Raw genomic sequence first — 17655 nt, forward strand, 5'->3', positions numbered from 1 at the left:
AAATCATGATAAAACACACACTATTACATAGTGTTTTATTTTACATTTTATTTTACATGATAAGATAACTATTACAAATTTGCTTATGGCTCCATGTTATACATTATTTTTAAAAGAGAAGTTCAATTTGATTCACTTTCTATCTTCTGAGTATCTGACTGCTAAACCAGTAAAAATCTCAACAAAAACTGGAAGTGCAGAAACTTTGTGAGAAAACAGATAACCTTGCATTTTTATAGGTTTTCTAGATACAATGGTATGGTGCAAAACATAAGGTTGCAATATATTCACAAATAAGTTATTTTAAAATACCATAGTGGTAAAGAACGATATCATGGATTTCCAGGTAAAAACGGTAAAATGAAGTCAGATGAAAGAATCTCTCTCAAGTACATTCTTTTGCTTTCATTTTATTAGGTATTAAAGTGCTGGTACCAATACCAAATGAGAGACTGAGAGAGACTAACTAAAAGGGTATCCTCATCTTTTGCTCTCTGACTTGGAGGGAGAAACTGCTGCTGAGAGAAGGGTAAAATGGAGGAAGTAAACAACTATAGCTTATTTTTTTTGACAGCATAGAGACTCTAGCATACTGTGTTGAACTGGGGACAATTTGAATCCCAAAACAATTCTGCTATAGAAAAAAGATAAAACTGCCACTAGAAGCGTTTTGTTATAAAGTTCATTCTAACAAAAACTCAGAACAACAACCGCTTGTATGATTACAGTTGAATTATCTACTTTCTCCCTTACCTCCTGACTAAAAGTAGATATTAATAAAAATGCCTGCTCCCATACCATAGCTCTTTGGGGAACATAAGTCACAGATTAAGTGCAGAGTGAAGGGATATTCACTCACATTAAATCAGAGAAAACAGAACGTCAAGTCAGGGTTACACACATACAGTCCCAGCAATATGAGGGAGAAAAGCACAGTGATTATTAAACATAAAAAATCAAAAAAGAATCACAACGTAAGAAGGGGAAAAAAAATCAGACAGAGAACCCAACCTGAAAGATAATCTAAAAGAAGAAAATGCCCTGAGTTCCTGCACTAAGAACTTAACGAGCTGAGGCTGATTTGAGTGGTAACTCCAGTTCTCCCACATGGGTCAGTCTAGTGGTCAATTAAACTCTCTCTACTGCAATGCCACAATCTTGGTGGATTGATTTTGTCTGTGCAGCCAGCAGGACGAACCCATTGGGGGAATACACTTTCCCTTTACATTCCTTATCACAAATGTAGTTAAGTATTTCTGTGATTGTTCATTTAATGTCTATCTCCCTCACTTGACTATAAGTTCTATCTGAGCAGGGACTATGTATATCTTCCACCACTTTATCCTAGCACCTAGTATCATGCTTGAGACATTGTAAATTCTAATAAATAACTGTTGAATCAATAAGTAAATGGTAATATTGAAGCTTCTCCTAATCATCATCTTACCCTCTCTGATGCACAACCATGACCTTTAGTCACCTGTAATGTACTATATGAAATGTAAACGTGCCTCTGAGATAAGAGGGTAGCATCACCATCACCATCTCATAGCTTTTATGTGGCAGCCATCACTAAGTGTACCCCTTCCTGTAGAGACCTGATGCTAATCTAGAGTCCTTCTTAACACAATGGGCCAGAAAGCCACTAGCAATTGATCTGGGTTACCGGGAGAGTTAAAATCCACTTGCTATTCTCAATATATTTGTTTGGTGATCCAAATACATATTATTGAATAATTCAGTCTATTATAAATCCAATTCAATAAAAATGTATCATAAAAAGGAACTTAATGAACAAATTATATAAAAGCAAGGAACTAGACAAGCTAAGAAAAAAGCTGAGGACCAAATAACACCATTACAAAAATAGTTAAGCTCAAAATGGAAAAAAATGCTTGAGATAAAAACAGCAAATACTTAAGAAAAAGATTTTAAAATTCAGAATAATATGAGAGAAGACAATAAATAGGGAGAACAAAAGCAATCCAACATAAGAAAATGTTCCCAAAATACAATGGTATAGAACAACCTAGCTGAATAGAATATTTTTAAATAGAGTATGTTAAGATTTTCTAAAATGAACAGCAGAACCTTCAGTTTAAAAAAGGATATGGTGCTCAAAAAAAATAAATAAATAAGCTACTACAGAATAACATAATCAAGAAATATTATCCTGGTTAAGGTATTAAACCTCAAAGTTTAAAAAAATTCTTTAGGAAGTAAATGAGGAGGGGAATTAAGCTAGTCTGTTTTCTTAACAGCAATGTTCAATGCCAGAAAATATTGTCCTTAGGGAAACAAAATATGACACAAGAATAGAATACATGACAAAGCTGTCCTTCAAGTATAAAAGCTATAGACATGACTCATAAACACATCAAACAAAAAGGACATGGAACCAAAAAGCATATTTTTAAAAACTTCTTGATGGTTAAATACAGCCAGCTAAGAGACGAATAAAAGTAAAGAACTGAGGAATGGAAAAACTATGACATAGGAGTTACGATAACCTTAGAATCCATTTAAACACAGAACTGAGACTAACCAAGTACAATAATTATAATGACAAAATAGAATTTAAATGTTATAATACTTGATAATGTCATAACAATAAAACGTACTAATCTGAAAATGGAGAGGGAGAGGCAACAGGTAGAGTGAGGATAGTAACCTTCTTCAAAGCAGATTAATGTATATTGCTTTAAATAAAAACACAGACTGTAACCTCTTAATTTTTTCACATTTTTTCATAATCTTAGAGAAATATTTTTTGAAATAATATCACTTAAAGTGGCAAAATACTTATCTAAATTTAAGCAATTCCTTCCATTTCTCTTTATTTTCTTCTCACTGTAAAGTTTCAGTGAAATTAATTTTTATATTTTGAAGGTAGCACTATAATATGAACCTAGTTTTAGAAAATTATATTCGTGAATGCACTCAACTACCCATCTTTTTAATCAAAATGTATATATGAAGATATATCTGGAATGACAATTACATAATTTTTTAAATTTTAATTTCTGTAGGTACATAGTACGTATATTTAGGGGATATGTGAGATGTTTTCATACAGGCATGCAATGTGAAATAATCACATTATGGAGAATGGGATATCCCTCTCCTCAAGCATTTATCCTTTGAGTTACAAACAATCCAATTACACTCTTTAAGTTATTTTAAAATGTACAATTAAGGTATTATTGACTAAAGTCACCCTGTTGTGCTATCAAACAGGTCTTATTCATTTTTTCTATGTTTTTGGACGCATTAACCATCCTCACCTCCCCCAAACCTCCCCCACCATTCCCAGCTTCTGGTAACCATCCTTCTACTCCCTAGGTCCATGAGTTCAGATTTGAGTTTTAGATCTCACAAATAAATGAGAATATGTGTTTGTCTTTCTGTACCTGGCTTATTTCATTTAACATAATGATCTCCAGGTCCATCCATGTTGTCGCAAATGACTAGACCTCTTTCTTTTTTATGGCTGAATAGTACTCCACTGTGTATATGTACCGTATTTTCTTTATCAATTCATCTGTTGATGGACACTTAAGTTGCTTCCAAATCTTAGCTATCGTAAACAGTGCTGCAACAAACATAGGAGTGCAGATATCTCTTTGATATACTGACTTCCTTTTGTTGGCTATATACCTGGCAGTGGGATTGTTGGATAATATGGCAGCTCAATTTTTAATTTTTTTGAGAAACTCCAAACTGTTCTCCATAGTAGTTGTACTAATTTACATTCCCACCAACAGTATACAGGGGTTCTCTTTTCTCCACATCCTAGCCAGCGTTTGTTATTGCCTGTCTTTTGAATATCAGCCATTTTAACTGCAGTGAGATAGGTATCTCATTGTAGTTTTGATCTGCATTTCTCTGATGATCACTGACGTTGAGCACCTTTTCGTGTACCTGTTCGTCATTTGTATGTCTTCTTTTGAGAAATGTGTATTCAAATCTTTTGCCAATTTTTTGGTGAGATTATTAGATTTTTTCCCATAGAGTTGTTTGAGTTCCTTATATATTCTGGTTATTAATTGCTTGTTAGAGGGGTAGTTTGCAAATATTTTTTCCCACAGAATGTGGGTTGTCTCTTCACTTCATTCATTGTATCCTTTGCTATGCGGAAGCTTTTTAACTTGATGTGATCTCATTTGTCCATTTTTGCTTTGGTTGCCTGTTTGTGAGGTATCGCTCAAGAAATTTTTGCCCAGACCAATGTCCTGGAGACTTTCCCCAATGTTTTATTATAGTAGTTTCATAGTTTGAGGTCTTAGATTTAAGTCCTTAATCATTTTGATTTGATTTTTGTATATGGTGACAGATAGGGGTCTAGTTTCATTCTTCTGCATATGGATATCCAGTTTTCCCAGCACTATTTATTGAAGAGACTGTCTTTTCCCCAGAATATGTTCTTGGTCACTGTCAAAAATGAGTTCACTGTAGGTGTGTGGATTTGTTTCTGGGCTCTCTATTCTGCTCCATTGGTCTATGTGTCTGCTTTTATGCCAGTACCATGCTGTTTTGGTTACTATAGCTCTGTAGTATAATTTGAAGTCAAGCAATGTCATCTTTTTGCTTAGGATAGCTTTCGCTATTCTGGGTCTTTTGTAGTTCCATATAAATTTTAGGACTATTTTTTTCTGTTTCTGTGAAGAATGTCATTGGTATTTTGATAGGAATTGCATTGAATCTATAGATTGCTTTGGGTAGTATGGACATTTTAACAATATTAATTCTTCCAATCCATGAACAACATAAAATATTTTTCCATTTTTTTGGTGTGCTCTTCAATTTCTTTCATCAGTATTCTATGGTTTTTATTATAGAGATCTTTGACTTCTGTGGTTAATTCCTAGGCATTTTATTTTATGTGTAGCTATTGTAAATAGGATTGCTTTTTAAATTTCTTTTTCACATTATTCACTGTTGGCATACAGAAACACTACTGATTTTCATATGTTGATTTTCTATCCTTCAACTTTACTGAACTTGTTTATTAGTTATAATAGTTTTCTTGTGGAGTCTTTAGGTTCTTCCAAATATAAGATTGCATCATCTGCAAACAAGGATAACTTGACTTCTTCCTTTCCAATCTGGATTCCCTTTATATCTTTTGTCTGACTACTCTATCTTGGACTTCCAGTACTATGCTGAATAACAGTGGTGACAGTGGACATCCTAGTCATGTTCTAGATCTTAGAGGAAAGGCTTTCAGTTTTTCCCCATTAAGTATAATACTAGCTGTGGGTCTGTTATATATGGCTTTTATTATGTTAAGGTATGTTCCTTCTATCCTCAGTTTTTTTCGGGTTTTGATCATGAAGGGATGCTGAATTTTATCAAATGCTTTTTCAGCATCAATTGAAATGATCATATAATTTTTGTCCTTCATTCTGTTGATATGACATTCCACATTGATTTGTGTATGTTGAATCATCCTTGCATTGCAGGGATAAATCCCACTTGGACATAATGAATGATCTACTTAATGTATTACTGAATTCAGTTTGCTAGTGTTTTGTTGAAGATTTCTGTATCAATATTCCTCAGAAATACTGGCGTGTAGTTTTCTTTCTGTAGTGTGTCTTTATCTGGTTTTAGTAATACAGGGTATTACCAGGGTAATACAGGCCTTGTAGAATGAGTTTGGAAGGATTTCTTCCTACTCTATTTTTCAGAATACTGTAAGTAGGATTGATATTAGTTCTTCTTTAAATGTTTGGTACAATTCAGCAGTGAAGCCATCAGGTCCCGGGCTTTTCTTTACTAGGAGACTTTTTTATGGCTTCAATCTCATTACTTGTTATTGGTCTGTTCAGGTTTTGGATTTCTTCTTGGTTGAATCTTGGTAAGTTGTACATGTCTAGAAATTTGCCCATTTCTTCTATATTTTCCAGTTTATTGGCATATAGTTGCTTATAGAAGCCACTAATGGCTTCTATAATTTTAGTTTCTGCAGTATCAGTTGTAATATCTCCTTTTTCATTTCTGATTTTATTTGTATCTTCTCTCTTTTTCCCTTAGTTAATCTAGCTAAAGGCTTGTCAATTTTGTTTAACTTTTAAATAAAAACACTTTGTTTCATTGATCTTTTGCAATTTTTTTTCATTGCAATTTCATTTATTTCTGCTCTGATCTTTCTTTTCTTCTACTAATTTGGGGTTTGATTTGCTCTTATTTTTATACTTCTTTAAGATGCAATGTTAGATTGTTTGAGTTTTTCCTCTTTTTTCACCTATAACTAACCCACAGCCAACATCATACTGAATGGGCAGAAGCTTGAAGCATTCCCTTTGAAAACTGGCACAAGACAAGTATGCCCTTTTTCACCACTCCTATTCAACAAAGTATTGGAAGTCCTAAACAGAGCACTCAGATTAGAGAAAGAAATAAAGAGCATCCAAATAGGAAGAGAGGGAGTCAAACTATCTCTGTGGCAGATGACATGATTCTATATCTAGAAAACCCTATAGACTTAGAGCCCAAAAGCTCCTTCACCTGATCAACAACTTCAGTAAAGTTTCAGGATACAAAATCAACGTATAAAAATCACTAGTATTTCTATACACCAACAAGAGCAAAGCTGAGAGCCAAATCAGAAAGGCAATCCCATTAAAAATGGCCACAAAAAGAATACATAGGAATACAACTAATCAGGGAGGTGAAAGCTCTCTACAACAAGAATTTCAAAACACTGCTCAAAGAAATCAGAGATGACACAAACACATGGAAAAACATCCCATTCTCACGGATAGGAAGAATCAATATCATTAAAATGGCCACACTGCCCCCAAAAATTTACAGATTCAATGCTATTCCTATCAAACTACCAATGACATTCTTCATAGAAACAGAAAAAACTATTTTAAAATTCAAATGGAACCAAAAAAGAGCCTGAACAGCCAAAGCAATCCTAAGCAAAAAGAATAAAGCTGGAGGCATCACATTATCCAACTTCAAACTATACTACAAGGCTACAGTAACCAAAACAGCATGCTACTGGTACAAAAACAGGCACATTTTTTTCAGAATAGTGTAGACCAATGGAACAGAATAGAGCACCCAGAAATAAAGGCTGCACACCTAGGACCAGCTGATCTATTTGACAAAGCTGACAAAAACAAGCAATGGGGGAAAGACTCTCATTTCAACAACTCACATGCAGAAGATTGAAGCTGGACATTCCTTACACCATGTACAAAAATCAACTCAAGGTGGATTAAAGATGGCCACGTGTGGTGCCTCATGCCTGTAATCCCAGCACTTTGGGAGGCTGAGGTGCATGGATCACCTGAGGTCAGGAGTTCAAGACCAGCCTGGCCAACACAGTAAAACCCCAACCCTAGTAAAAATACAAAAATTAGCCGGGCATGGTGGTGCATACCTGTAGTCCCAGTTACTCAGGAGGCTGAGGCAAGATAATCACTTAAACCCTGGAGGCAGAGGTTGCAGTGAGCCGAGATTTTCCCACTGCACTCCAGCCTGGGTGACAGAGTGAGACTCTGTCTCAAAAAAAAAAACAAAAAAGATAGATCCTGGACATAGGAATGGGCAAAGACTTCATGATAAAGACACCAAAAGCAATCATAACAAAAGCAAAAATTGACAAGTGGGATCAAATTAAACTCAAGGGCTTCTGCACAGCAAAAGAAACAATCAACAGAGTAAACAATCTACAGAATGGGAGGAAAATTGTGCAAACTATGCATCTGACAAAGGTCTAATATTCAGCATCTATAAGGAACTTAGACAAATTTACAAGAGAAAAAAAACCAACCCCATTAAAAAGTGGGCAAGGCACATGAACAGACACTTTTCAAAAGAAGATGTAGATGCAGACAATAAGCATATGAAAAAAGCTCCGTATCACTGATCATTAAAGAAATGCAAATCAAAACCACAATGAGATACCATCTCACACCCGTTAGAATGGCTATTACTAAAAAGTCAAAAAATAACAGATAGTGGTGAGGTTGCAAAGAAAAGAGAACACTTATACACTGTTGGTGGGAGTGTAAATTAGTTCACACATTGTAGAAAGCAGTCTGATGATTCCACAAAGAGCTAAAAGCAGAACTACCCTTGGATCCAGCAATCCCATTACTGGGTACATACCCAAAGGAATATAAATCATTCTACCATAAAGACACAAGCACGTAAATGTTCACTCCAGCACTACCCACAATAACAAAGACATGGAATCAACCTAAATGCTCATCAATGACAGACTGGATAAAGAAAATGTGGTACATAAACACCATGGAATACTATGCAGCCCATAAAAAAGAATGAGATCCTGTCTTTCACAGGAACATGGATGGAGTTGGAGGCTATTATCCTTAGCAAACTAATGCAGGAACAAAAAACTAAATACTGCATGACCTCACTTATAAGTGGGAGCTAAATGATGAAAACTTAAGAACACAAAGAAGGAAACAATAGACACTGGGGTCTACTTGAAGGTGGAAGGTGGGAGGAGGGAGAGGAACAGAAAAGATAACTATTGGATACTGGGCTTAATTCCTGGGTGAAGAAATAAGCGGTACAACAGACCCCTGTGACACAAGTTTACCTATGTAACAAACCATCACACGTACCCCCAAAACTGAAATAAAAAATTTTTTTAAAAAACAAGTTTTCCTCTTTGTGATGCAGGCACTTACAGCTATAAACTTCCCTCTTTGTACTGCTTTTACTGTATCCCATAGGTTTTGGTTATAAGTTTCCATTATTATTTGTTTCAAAAATTCTTTTAATTTCCCTCTTAATTTCTTCATTGACCCATGGTCATTCAGGAGCATGTTATTTAATTTCCATGTATCTGTACAGTTTCCAAAATACCTTGGTATTAATTTCTAGTTTTATTCTATTGTGATCAGAGAATATGCTTGATATTATTTCATGCTTTTTTAATGTTTTAAGCCTAACACATAGTCTATCCTTGAGAATGAGCAATATGCAGAGGAGAAGAATGTATATTCTTGGATGAAATGTTCTATAAATATCTATTAGATTCATATGGTTTATATAATGCAGATTAAGTCTGATGTTTCTTTGTTGCTTTTCTGTCTGGAAGATCTGTCCAATGCTGAAAGTAGGGTGTTGAAGTCTCCAACTATTTCTATTGTATTGGGGCCTATGTGTCTCTTCAGCTCTAATAATATTTGCTTTATGTATCTGGGTGCTCCAGTATTAGTTGCATAAATATTTAACACTGTTATATCCTCTTGCTGAATTGACTCCTTTATCATTATATAATGACCTTCTTTGTCCTTACAGTTTTGTTCTTGAAATCTACTTTGTCTGATACAAGAATAGTGACCCCTGCTCTTATTTTGGTTTCTGTGGGCATGGAATCTATTTTTCCATCCCTTTATTTTCAGTTGGCATGTGTCTTTACAGGCAAAGTGTGTTTCTTGTAGGATACAGATCAAATGGGTCTTGTTTTTCTTAATTGGAGACTTTAGTCCATTTACGCTCAACGTTATTGTTGATAAGTAAGGACTTACTCATGCCATTTTGTTATTTGTTTTCTGGTTGTTTTGTGGTCTTCTCTTCCTTCTTTCTTTCCTTTCTGTCTTCCTTTAGTGAAGTTAATTTTATCTGGTGATATGCTTTAGTTTCTTGCTTTTTATTTTTCATGTCTACATTGTATGTTTTTTGGTTTGAGGTTACTATGAGGCTTGCAACTACTATCTTATAACCCATTATTTTAACTGATAACAAGTTAACACTGTTTGCATAAACAAACAAAAATAATAAAAACTCTATACCTTAACTGCATCCCAATTATGTAAATTTAATGCCAAGTATTCCTGAGTGGATTTTAGGTAATTTTTCTTTGTGCTTTCCTGACCAAAATTATTTTATTTGAATTATTTTTCATGAGCAAATATCATTTTTATGAAAACAGTAACATCATTATTTAAAAAAAAGGAAGGAAATATGGAATATTAGAAACATAAATGAAATAAAGCATTTCCAAGGTTGTTTCTAGTACCAGAATTAAAAGAACTTGCTAACAGTTAATAAGCCATGCAGAGAATGAGAGAGGAGTACATTACTCAATAAAAATTGGGGAATTCAGTCCAAAGGAATGCCAATTTAATCATTACATCTGAAATATTAGCATTTAATAAATACAATGAACTTACCTTTAGCTAATAAAAATGTGATCCAAGAAACTTTTAGCACCAATGCAGAATTTATTTCAGTAGATATCCTATTAAACAAATAGAAAGCAGAAAAAAAAAAGGAAAAATGTATCACTGAAAGAAAGTTTTCCAGATATACTTTTTCGTTGTTTCTTGTTGTGCATTTAAAAAAAGTGACCTTAGTTAAATGCATAATACAATGCAGTCCATTTTAAATGCATAATGTACACCTGAATTTATCTCTATTCATTTAATGTTTCTATATCTTATAATTCTAAGATATGATATTTAGCCTACAGAACAGTATACATTCTTGACCATGAGAAGCTGCAAAAAAAAATTAAGAAAAAAAGTATATATTTTGAGAGAAAAATTTTGTAAAAGAAATAATGAATATTTCAATTCTAATATAAAAATATATAAAAGACATAGTATGCTATAAAATTTTACTTTGTTTCAAATTACCTTAATATTTTTTGCTCTTTTTTTCTGATTAATTATCAACACTGAGCAGAAAAATTAAGGTTTGGATGACTTTAGTTTATCAATTTAACACTTTGCCTCGATAATCTTTCCATAGACACTCACTTGTTGGAATTAATAGACTGATATTAATTAATCAGTAAATATACAATTTCCCTTTATATTAATAATCTTCAATACTACTCCAATGGGGCAGAAAATCTCATGTACTACCCATTCCATTTCCAAGAAAAAACTCTGGAGCTCTATATTGGCATACTGTTAGAGCACGCATTATACATTTAAAATAATCATTTGGAAATTTTAATACAGATTTTTACATTTATTCTTACACAGAAATTATGCTGATTCTTAGTTAATAAAGTGCCTGTAATAGACCCTCAATAAAGATTTAGTCAATGAATTTGCATTTTTCTCAGAGTTGGTGATATGTTGCCCTTAATCTATTCCACCTTATTAATTCTTCCTTGTAGTACAAGGCATGTATTTTATATTATTTTCTTTGTGAGAAGATAAATAATCTACACAGGACTTAAATCTATGGGCTTAATTTATGAAGTAGCCTGCTATAATCGATCAAACTAACCCTAACTATCAAGATGTTTGAGATTATTCCAGAAAAATCTTTTTCTTTTAAGTGAAAAATAATGTTCTCTGAACTACTTACGAACTGCTGGGTTGTGTCAAATATATAAGTTCACATGTCCTGAAAAGAAAAACATTATGACTTTTTAACATTTTTTCATAGTTTAGAAGTCATAGTAGTTTTCTCATGCTTTATTCATCTTCTTTTAAGAACTATACATTTTAAAAACAAAAAATGTACAGCATTACAAAACAAAGTTCAAGTAGATTTTCCCAATTTATGACATCTCACATCACTGTAATATTTAATTACAGTGACTGAACTCCCTATGTTCATTTGTAACATTGTAGTTGGTTAGAATCCTAGATCAGGTCATAAAAACCTATTTAACTGCTAGTCATATACATTCATATAGCCTACTCTGAAATAAACAGGCTTTGGTATCACAGTTAATCCTCTCAATTATTCTTCAAGAAAAAAAGGTATAAATAAGATAGAAAAAACCCTGCTGATCCACCTAAGATTAGTAAAGTTTACTCTAAATTATCTCATATGATTTGTCAATAAAAATTTTAAGTCCCTTTTACAAAGTCCTGAGTGGTCTTTTAAGGCCAAATCCGACTGTTACTCCCTAGTTTAAAATCATTCAAGGAGTTTCCACTGCCTGCAGGGCAAAGTCCAAGATTACTACCAATCTGATCCCTTCCTACCTTTCAGTCATTAGCAATATCAAAGTACATCCTGATATCACTGCTTTGGCTTTGTACACATGCTAATCTCTAAGATGCTTGCTCCCAGTTCCCACTCATTTTGCTTGGTGAATTTCTGTTTTTCTTGTAAACCCTATTCCGACATTGCCTTCTATGGTTTTTTCTCTGACCAAAATCACCACTACAGTTACCCTTCACCCTTAAACATATACAGTGTAATGCTTTGTCCACTATGTAATTTCTGCTTCTTACAATAGAAACAAATATCCAAGCAGATTCCTTATCCCAGACAGCAGAGCAAACAACTTGGAAGCATCCAGTCAAAATTACTATAGCAGGAAAAAAAAATCAGAACTGTACCCCAAATCACTTCTACCAATGAGTCCCCAAATTCTATATCTAGAAAAAAAAAAAAAACCCTGATGATTATAGATCTTGGAGTACTTATACGTATAGAATACTCATTAAAGTTGGCTTAAAAAGTTTTTGCTTGCTTTGTTTACTAGAGAGGTAATACATCCTCCTTACAAATGTAAGTTACTCATATAAAACTTGGGTTAACATTTTGGTAAACTTCTCTCCAGTCATTTCATTCTATGCATTAGTGGTCTAGGTTCCTTCTTTACACACAGTTATAATCAGAGTATATCCTGCTTCGTTTGTTTAACATTAGAAGCACTTTCCAATATTGCCATTATTCTTTATCACATTTTATTTTATATTTATAACATTTTATGTTTAGATATGTTTAATATTTATTGTTTAACTTCAGTTGTGAATACACAGTTGTTTCCAGTTTTTCAGGGGTCTAAATAATATTGTGACCAAAAAAAATCTCTAAAGCAACGTTGTATTTAGGATTATATTAAAATAAGCTACCAGATATGAATTAAAAGGTCATAAACAAGTTTAAAGAATAGAAAAAAATGTAGAAAGTCACAATTAGGTAAATTTTAAAAGCAAAACACACACACACACACACACACACACACACACATAATACTCTACTCAGTGTGAAAAAATACCCAAAGGAAAGAAACATTCTAAAACACGAAAAGTGATTCTCTCCACCGTTGACATTTTGGTCGATTCATATTTTATTTATGTCTTTCTGTGTTTTCAAAGTAGTCTATAATTAGTTCATGTTTGTTATGCAAATTATTTAGATAATTTATCTCCATTAATAATTAAAAATTCCCCTTTTTCCTGTGCAGAAAGCTTCTATTCTCGTCAAGAAAAGACCAAAAGAAAAAAAGATGGCCAATGCTACCATATTACAATTAAAACCAGGGGCAAGAAAAGACATTCCTTCAAAAGCCCTAGGCCTTTGAGTTTGTTCTCTATTTTTTCTCATCCTCCACCACAGTTGTGAAGTTTTAGTGATTAAAAAAGAAAAAGGAGGAGAAAAATAGAGGCATCCTCCTAAGGAGATGCTTCTTTCTACCTCTATCTCCATCCTCATTCTCTCCAGAATAGGGACATGCTTCTTTTACCCTTCCCCCTTTACCATGCTATTACAAATTGCTTATTTAGCTAACAGAGTAACTTTCATATTCTCTTAACCGCAAATGGAATGAGCCTCAAAACAAACATGATAACAGACATATGCCAAATTAAGGGCTGAAACATTTGGGGTAGGAGACTACAGTTTTGATGAAAAGTATAGAAAAAACTTAACCTAAGCATATTCATTATGCTCCTACTTGAACTGTAATGGAAAAAGTCTTCTAATTCACCATTGGGAGTACAAATCGTTACTTCATAGTATAGGTCACATACACCTTCCATTGCCAGTGTTTTCTCATTCCAAACTAAATAACACTATTAGGAAGAAGTTTAAATTTATGTCACCATTCTATTCAGAACTAGAAGTTTTCTGGCAGAGAAGGCTACGATGGGAGATAAGCTTAACGTTTTTGAAAACAAATGGAAGACATGAAAGGATAATAAAATGGTTAATTTTGCAGGAAGCATTCAGAATGCATATTACTGGATAAATACGAAAGCTAAGAATTAATAAGCTCACATGAAAAGGGACAAGTTTAAGAAGTAATACTAACTTTACTAAATGTGTTAAATAATTCCCAGAATCTAATTATGAACAATGACATAAAAAATCAGAGTATAACCCTAATAAAATGTTTACTTTACCTTTCCAATTTGCTGAAGAGTGCAAACAATACATCATACTTCTTCAATAGTCTTGACATAGCATTATCAACTTTGGTACTGGTATCAATTTCCTTTAGTAAGTTAAAGAATTTATGGACACTACAAAGGAAAGAATAGAAAAAAGTAAATTAGTAACCTTAAAAATTTGTTATTTTGTTTTCAAATCATAGATATTTCAATTCAAAAGATTATTAGCTCTACATCAAATCACTACTATATCCTTTGGAAGGAATTACTTTTTGCAAAAACAATTAGCCTCCAACTTACACCTCTATTATCTATATACCTACGCTTATATCTATTTATCATTGAGAATATAAGAAAACGAAGGGTCATGAAGAGATATGCGTATATTTATTCTGTATCTGTCTATATGTTTTAAAAAACATGAGTTCACATCCATTTATTCAATTCCAATATAAAACCATATGCTTCATTTTAGTGTTTCCCTTTCTATATTTGTCACTCTTCTTTGACAGTGGGAAACCTGGAACCCATTCATCCTCAGTTTACTTACTCATTTAATCAATCCCCCTGTAAGTAACCATCTTCCATCTCCAAAGCCACCCCCTCCCCCATGTGGACACTTTTCTGTTCTTCTCAGAAACAACTCCTAGTTTTGGACTTACCCCACCCCTTAGCATAGACACTTCCTCACCATGGTAGGGCTCCGACTCCCCACAGCAGGCTGCCCTCCTCACCTCACTTGTGCTCTGACTCCCTGCACCGGCTGCCTGCACACCCTGCTTAGTCTCTGACAGTGCACACCAAGCAGCCACATCAGGTTGCCCCCACATAAAGGATGCCCTCCTCACCCAACTTTGACTCTAACATCCTGCTCTGGGCCCTGTGGCACCCTCCTGTCAGAGATGCACACCAAAATGCATACTTTATTTGCCCGACCAATGATTTTTGAATTGAATTGTTTTTGGAAAAGCAAAGTTGATTTAAAAAATTTAAGCAGTTTAAATAATAACTTTAAATCATCCTTTGTTACTGTTTTCCATAAAAATTAACCTATTTGAAATATCAATATATACATTTTCCAACAGGATATTAAAGATAGCAATCATCAACTACATCTCACATGCTAATTTCTAATCATGAAGTTTGTATAAGGAATTATACCAAAGCAGCTAACTGAACCAAAAGATAGTCACCTGACCCATCCATAGGCTGTCCAGCAACCAATGAGTTATAGCCCTCACTCAAAAAATTGGGCTGGACCAATCAGACACTTATCTGAAGAACTGGGGAAATAAAAGCTTCAGCTAAGCAGCAGGGGAACCAAAAGGTTATTAAAGTTCCCATGATACAGAAAAGAATGGGGAAGCCAGGACAAGCTATGTGAAAAAGCAAATAAAGAAAGAGTAGAAATGACAAAGAATAGAAGATCAGAATGTTGATTAGAAGAGAAAAGAGAAAGGAACAAATGTGCAGATATATCCAGAGAAAAAGAAATCAGCCTCAGAATAGCATTTATTAAAGAACTACTCTCAGTTCCAGTTTTTTTGAGGTATATGGGAATACCTGTCCTGAGATTACCATGAAAACTGAATTGTTACAACAAAGCCTTTTTTCTAGGGGAAACTTAAGGGAAGAAAAGAAGGAAGGGAGAGAAGCAGTGCGTGCCTGTGGTGTTACAGGTATTGACTCTATGAACTATTTATGTTATTTCTATTATTTTGTATATTTATGAATATACAAGGCCTTTGTTTCCACATTTTATTTATAGCAAAAAAAGTATTTCAAAAATGCAATAATTCAATCTATCTCATTTAAATAAAATATCAATTATGTTTAATTCTAGATGTCTTTGTTCAAGGAGAAACATAATTACCTATTTGGTAAAAATATATACTGTTGCATTTTTGTAAATATGTTGCAAAGAAAATGACTGGAAGCCCTGGATACTTTCTGAAGATAAAGTTCATACATTATTGAAAACACATTAATAAACTCTTCTTATGAGGCTTATAAACTCAACAACAAACACCTATTAAGTAATTACTGGCTCAAGTATTGTGGCATGTTCAAATCAATATATAATCTGAGAAAATGCATTTAATTATAATATCCTCTATGTTAAAACAATCTTAGGCTTTAATAAATCTTACCTAAATTCCTTTAAGATAAACTCAAACTACTTATATAAAGGTTTTAATGTAAAACAAGCCTATTTACAAATCCTTGCTTTTCTGTTCACTTTATTAACAGCCACAATTAAGAAAGCTTACACATGAATAGTGAGAGACACAATGAAAATTTTTCTAGGACACAAACTGCTACATCTTAAAGAAATACAGCATAAATACACTTTCATAACAGCTCCATGAGAGAACGGCAGTTCACTATTTGGCCCAAGTTCTTCACGTTTTACTTAATTTTAGCATTTCTCAGTAATTCACTAAAGTCTATTAAAAGGAAAGTCCAGAATTAGTTTCCTTTTATGGCAGAGGCTTATATTTATACAAGAAACTTTACCTGATTTCTATGTTTTTCTGTAGCTCAGTAAAAGTGAATGGCATCTCATCTAGGTCAACTGCTGCAATAAAGATACAGATTCCCCACAGTTCCTTTTTCTTTTGAATATAACCTCCCTGGGAACAAAAAATAAAGATCAAATATTTCATTAAATAATTCACACACTGGATACTGCATTAAAACTGTATTATAACTAATTTTTTCTTATTCAGCATACAAAATAAATGTAATATTGTATATTTGTAACACATCCTTCTGATGGCATATATTTGAAAGGATTTCATTTCACACTAATAACAGACATTCGAATTTTATATTATAAGGCAAAAAAGTACTAGAAAGATCAAAAAATTAAATAAGTTACTGTGGAAACTTTAGGACTCAGTCAACTCCTCAAAATAGTTTCATTTTTCAATAATCCAATGTCATCGAAGCCAAATTAAGAGATTTAGAGTCCATAATATATAATTTGTTTGAAAAAAACAAGCCCACATTCTTTTTGTTCGTTTGTTTGTTTGTTTGAGACAGAGTCTCGCTCAGTAGCCCAGGCTGGAGTGCGGTGGCACGATCTCGGCTCACTGCAAGCTCCGCCTCCCGGATTCACACCATTCTCCTGCCTCAGCCTCCTGAGTAGCTGGGACCACAGGCGTCCACCACCACGCCCGGCTAATTTTTTGCATTTTTGGTAGAGATGGGGTTTCACCGTGTTAGCCAGGATGGTCTCGATCTCCTGACCTCGTGATCCACCCACCTCGGCCTCCCAAAGTGCTGGGATTACAGGCGTGAGCCACCACGCCCAGCCAACAAGCCCACATTCTTATTCACTTATTCTTTCCTTGCTCTATTCATTCATTCCTTTTATCAATTTATTTATTCAAGTATTTTTTAACCTTGTATTTCATGTTTCAGTTCCTTAACTGCCTTCTTAGTAAAATCAAAATAATAATATGGCCAGGCGCGGTGGCTCACGCCTGTAATCCCAGCACTTTGGGAGGCCGAGGTGGGCGGATCACAAGGTCAGGAAATCGAGACCATGGTGAAACCCTGTCTCTAC

At 33.9% G+C, this 17655-nt stretch overlaps 1 protein-coding gene across 1 annotated transcript in view; it reads right to left on the minus strand.

The window, feature by feature from the left end:
* The window catches only part of RB1 (retinoblastoma 1), a 182234-nt gene that overhangs the window by 116205 nt on the left and 48374 nt on the right, over nucleotides 1-17655 (minus strand). The window contains exons 2-5 of the mRNA XM_011939655.1: nucleotides 16602-16717; nucleotides 14097-14216; nucleotides 11317-11355; nucleotides 10167-10234 (exon numbers count right to left, since the gene is read on the minus strand). Of these exons, the coding sequence (XP_011795045.1) occupies nucleotides 10167-10234; nucleotides 11317-11355; nucleotides 14097-14216; nucleotides 16602-16645 (271 nt within the window). The 5' untranslated portion in view covers nucleotides 16646-16717. The remainder of the gene's footprint in view (nucleotides 1-10166; nucleotides 10235-11316; nucleotides 11356-14096; nucleotides 14217-16601; nucleotides 16718-17655) is intronic.

This window comes from Colobus angolensis, unplaced genomic scaffold (assembly GCF_000951035.1).
Source record: "Colobus angolensis palliatus isolate OR3802 unplaced genomic scaffold, Cang.pa_1.0 Scaffold101, whole genome shotgun sequence".
NCBI classification, from domain to species: domain Eukaryota; kingdom Metazoa; phylum Chordata; class Mammalia; order Primates; family Cercopithecidae; genus Colobus; species Colobus angolensis.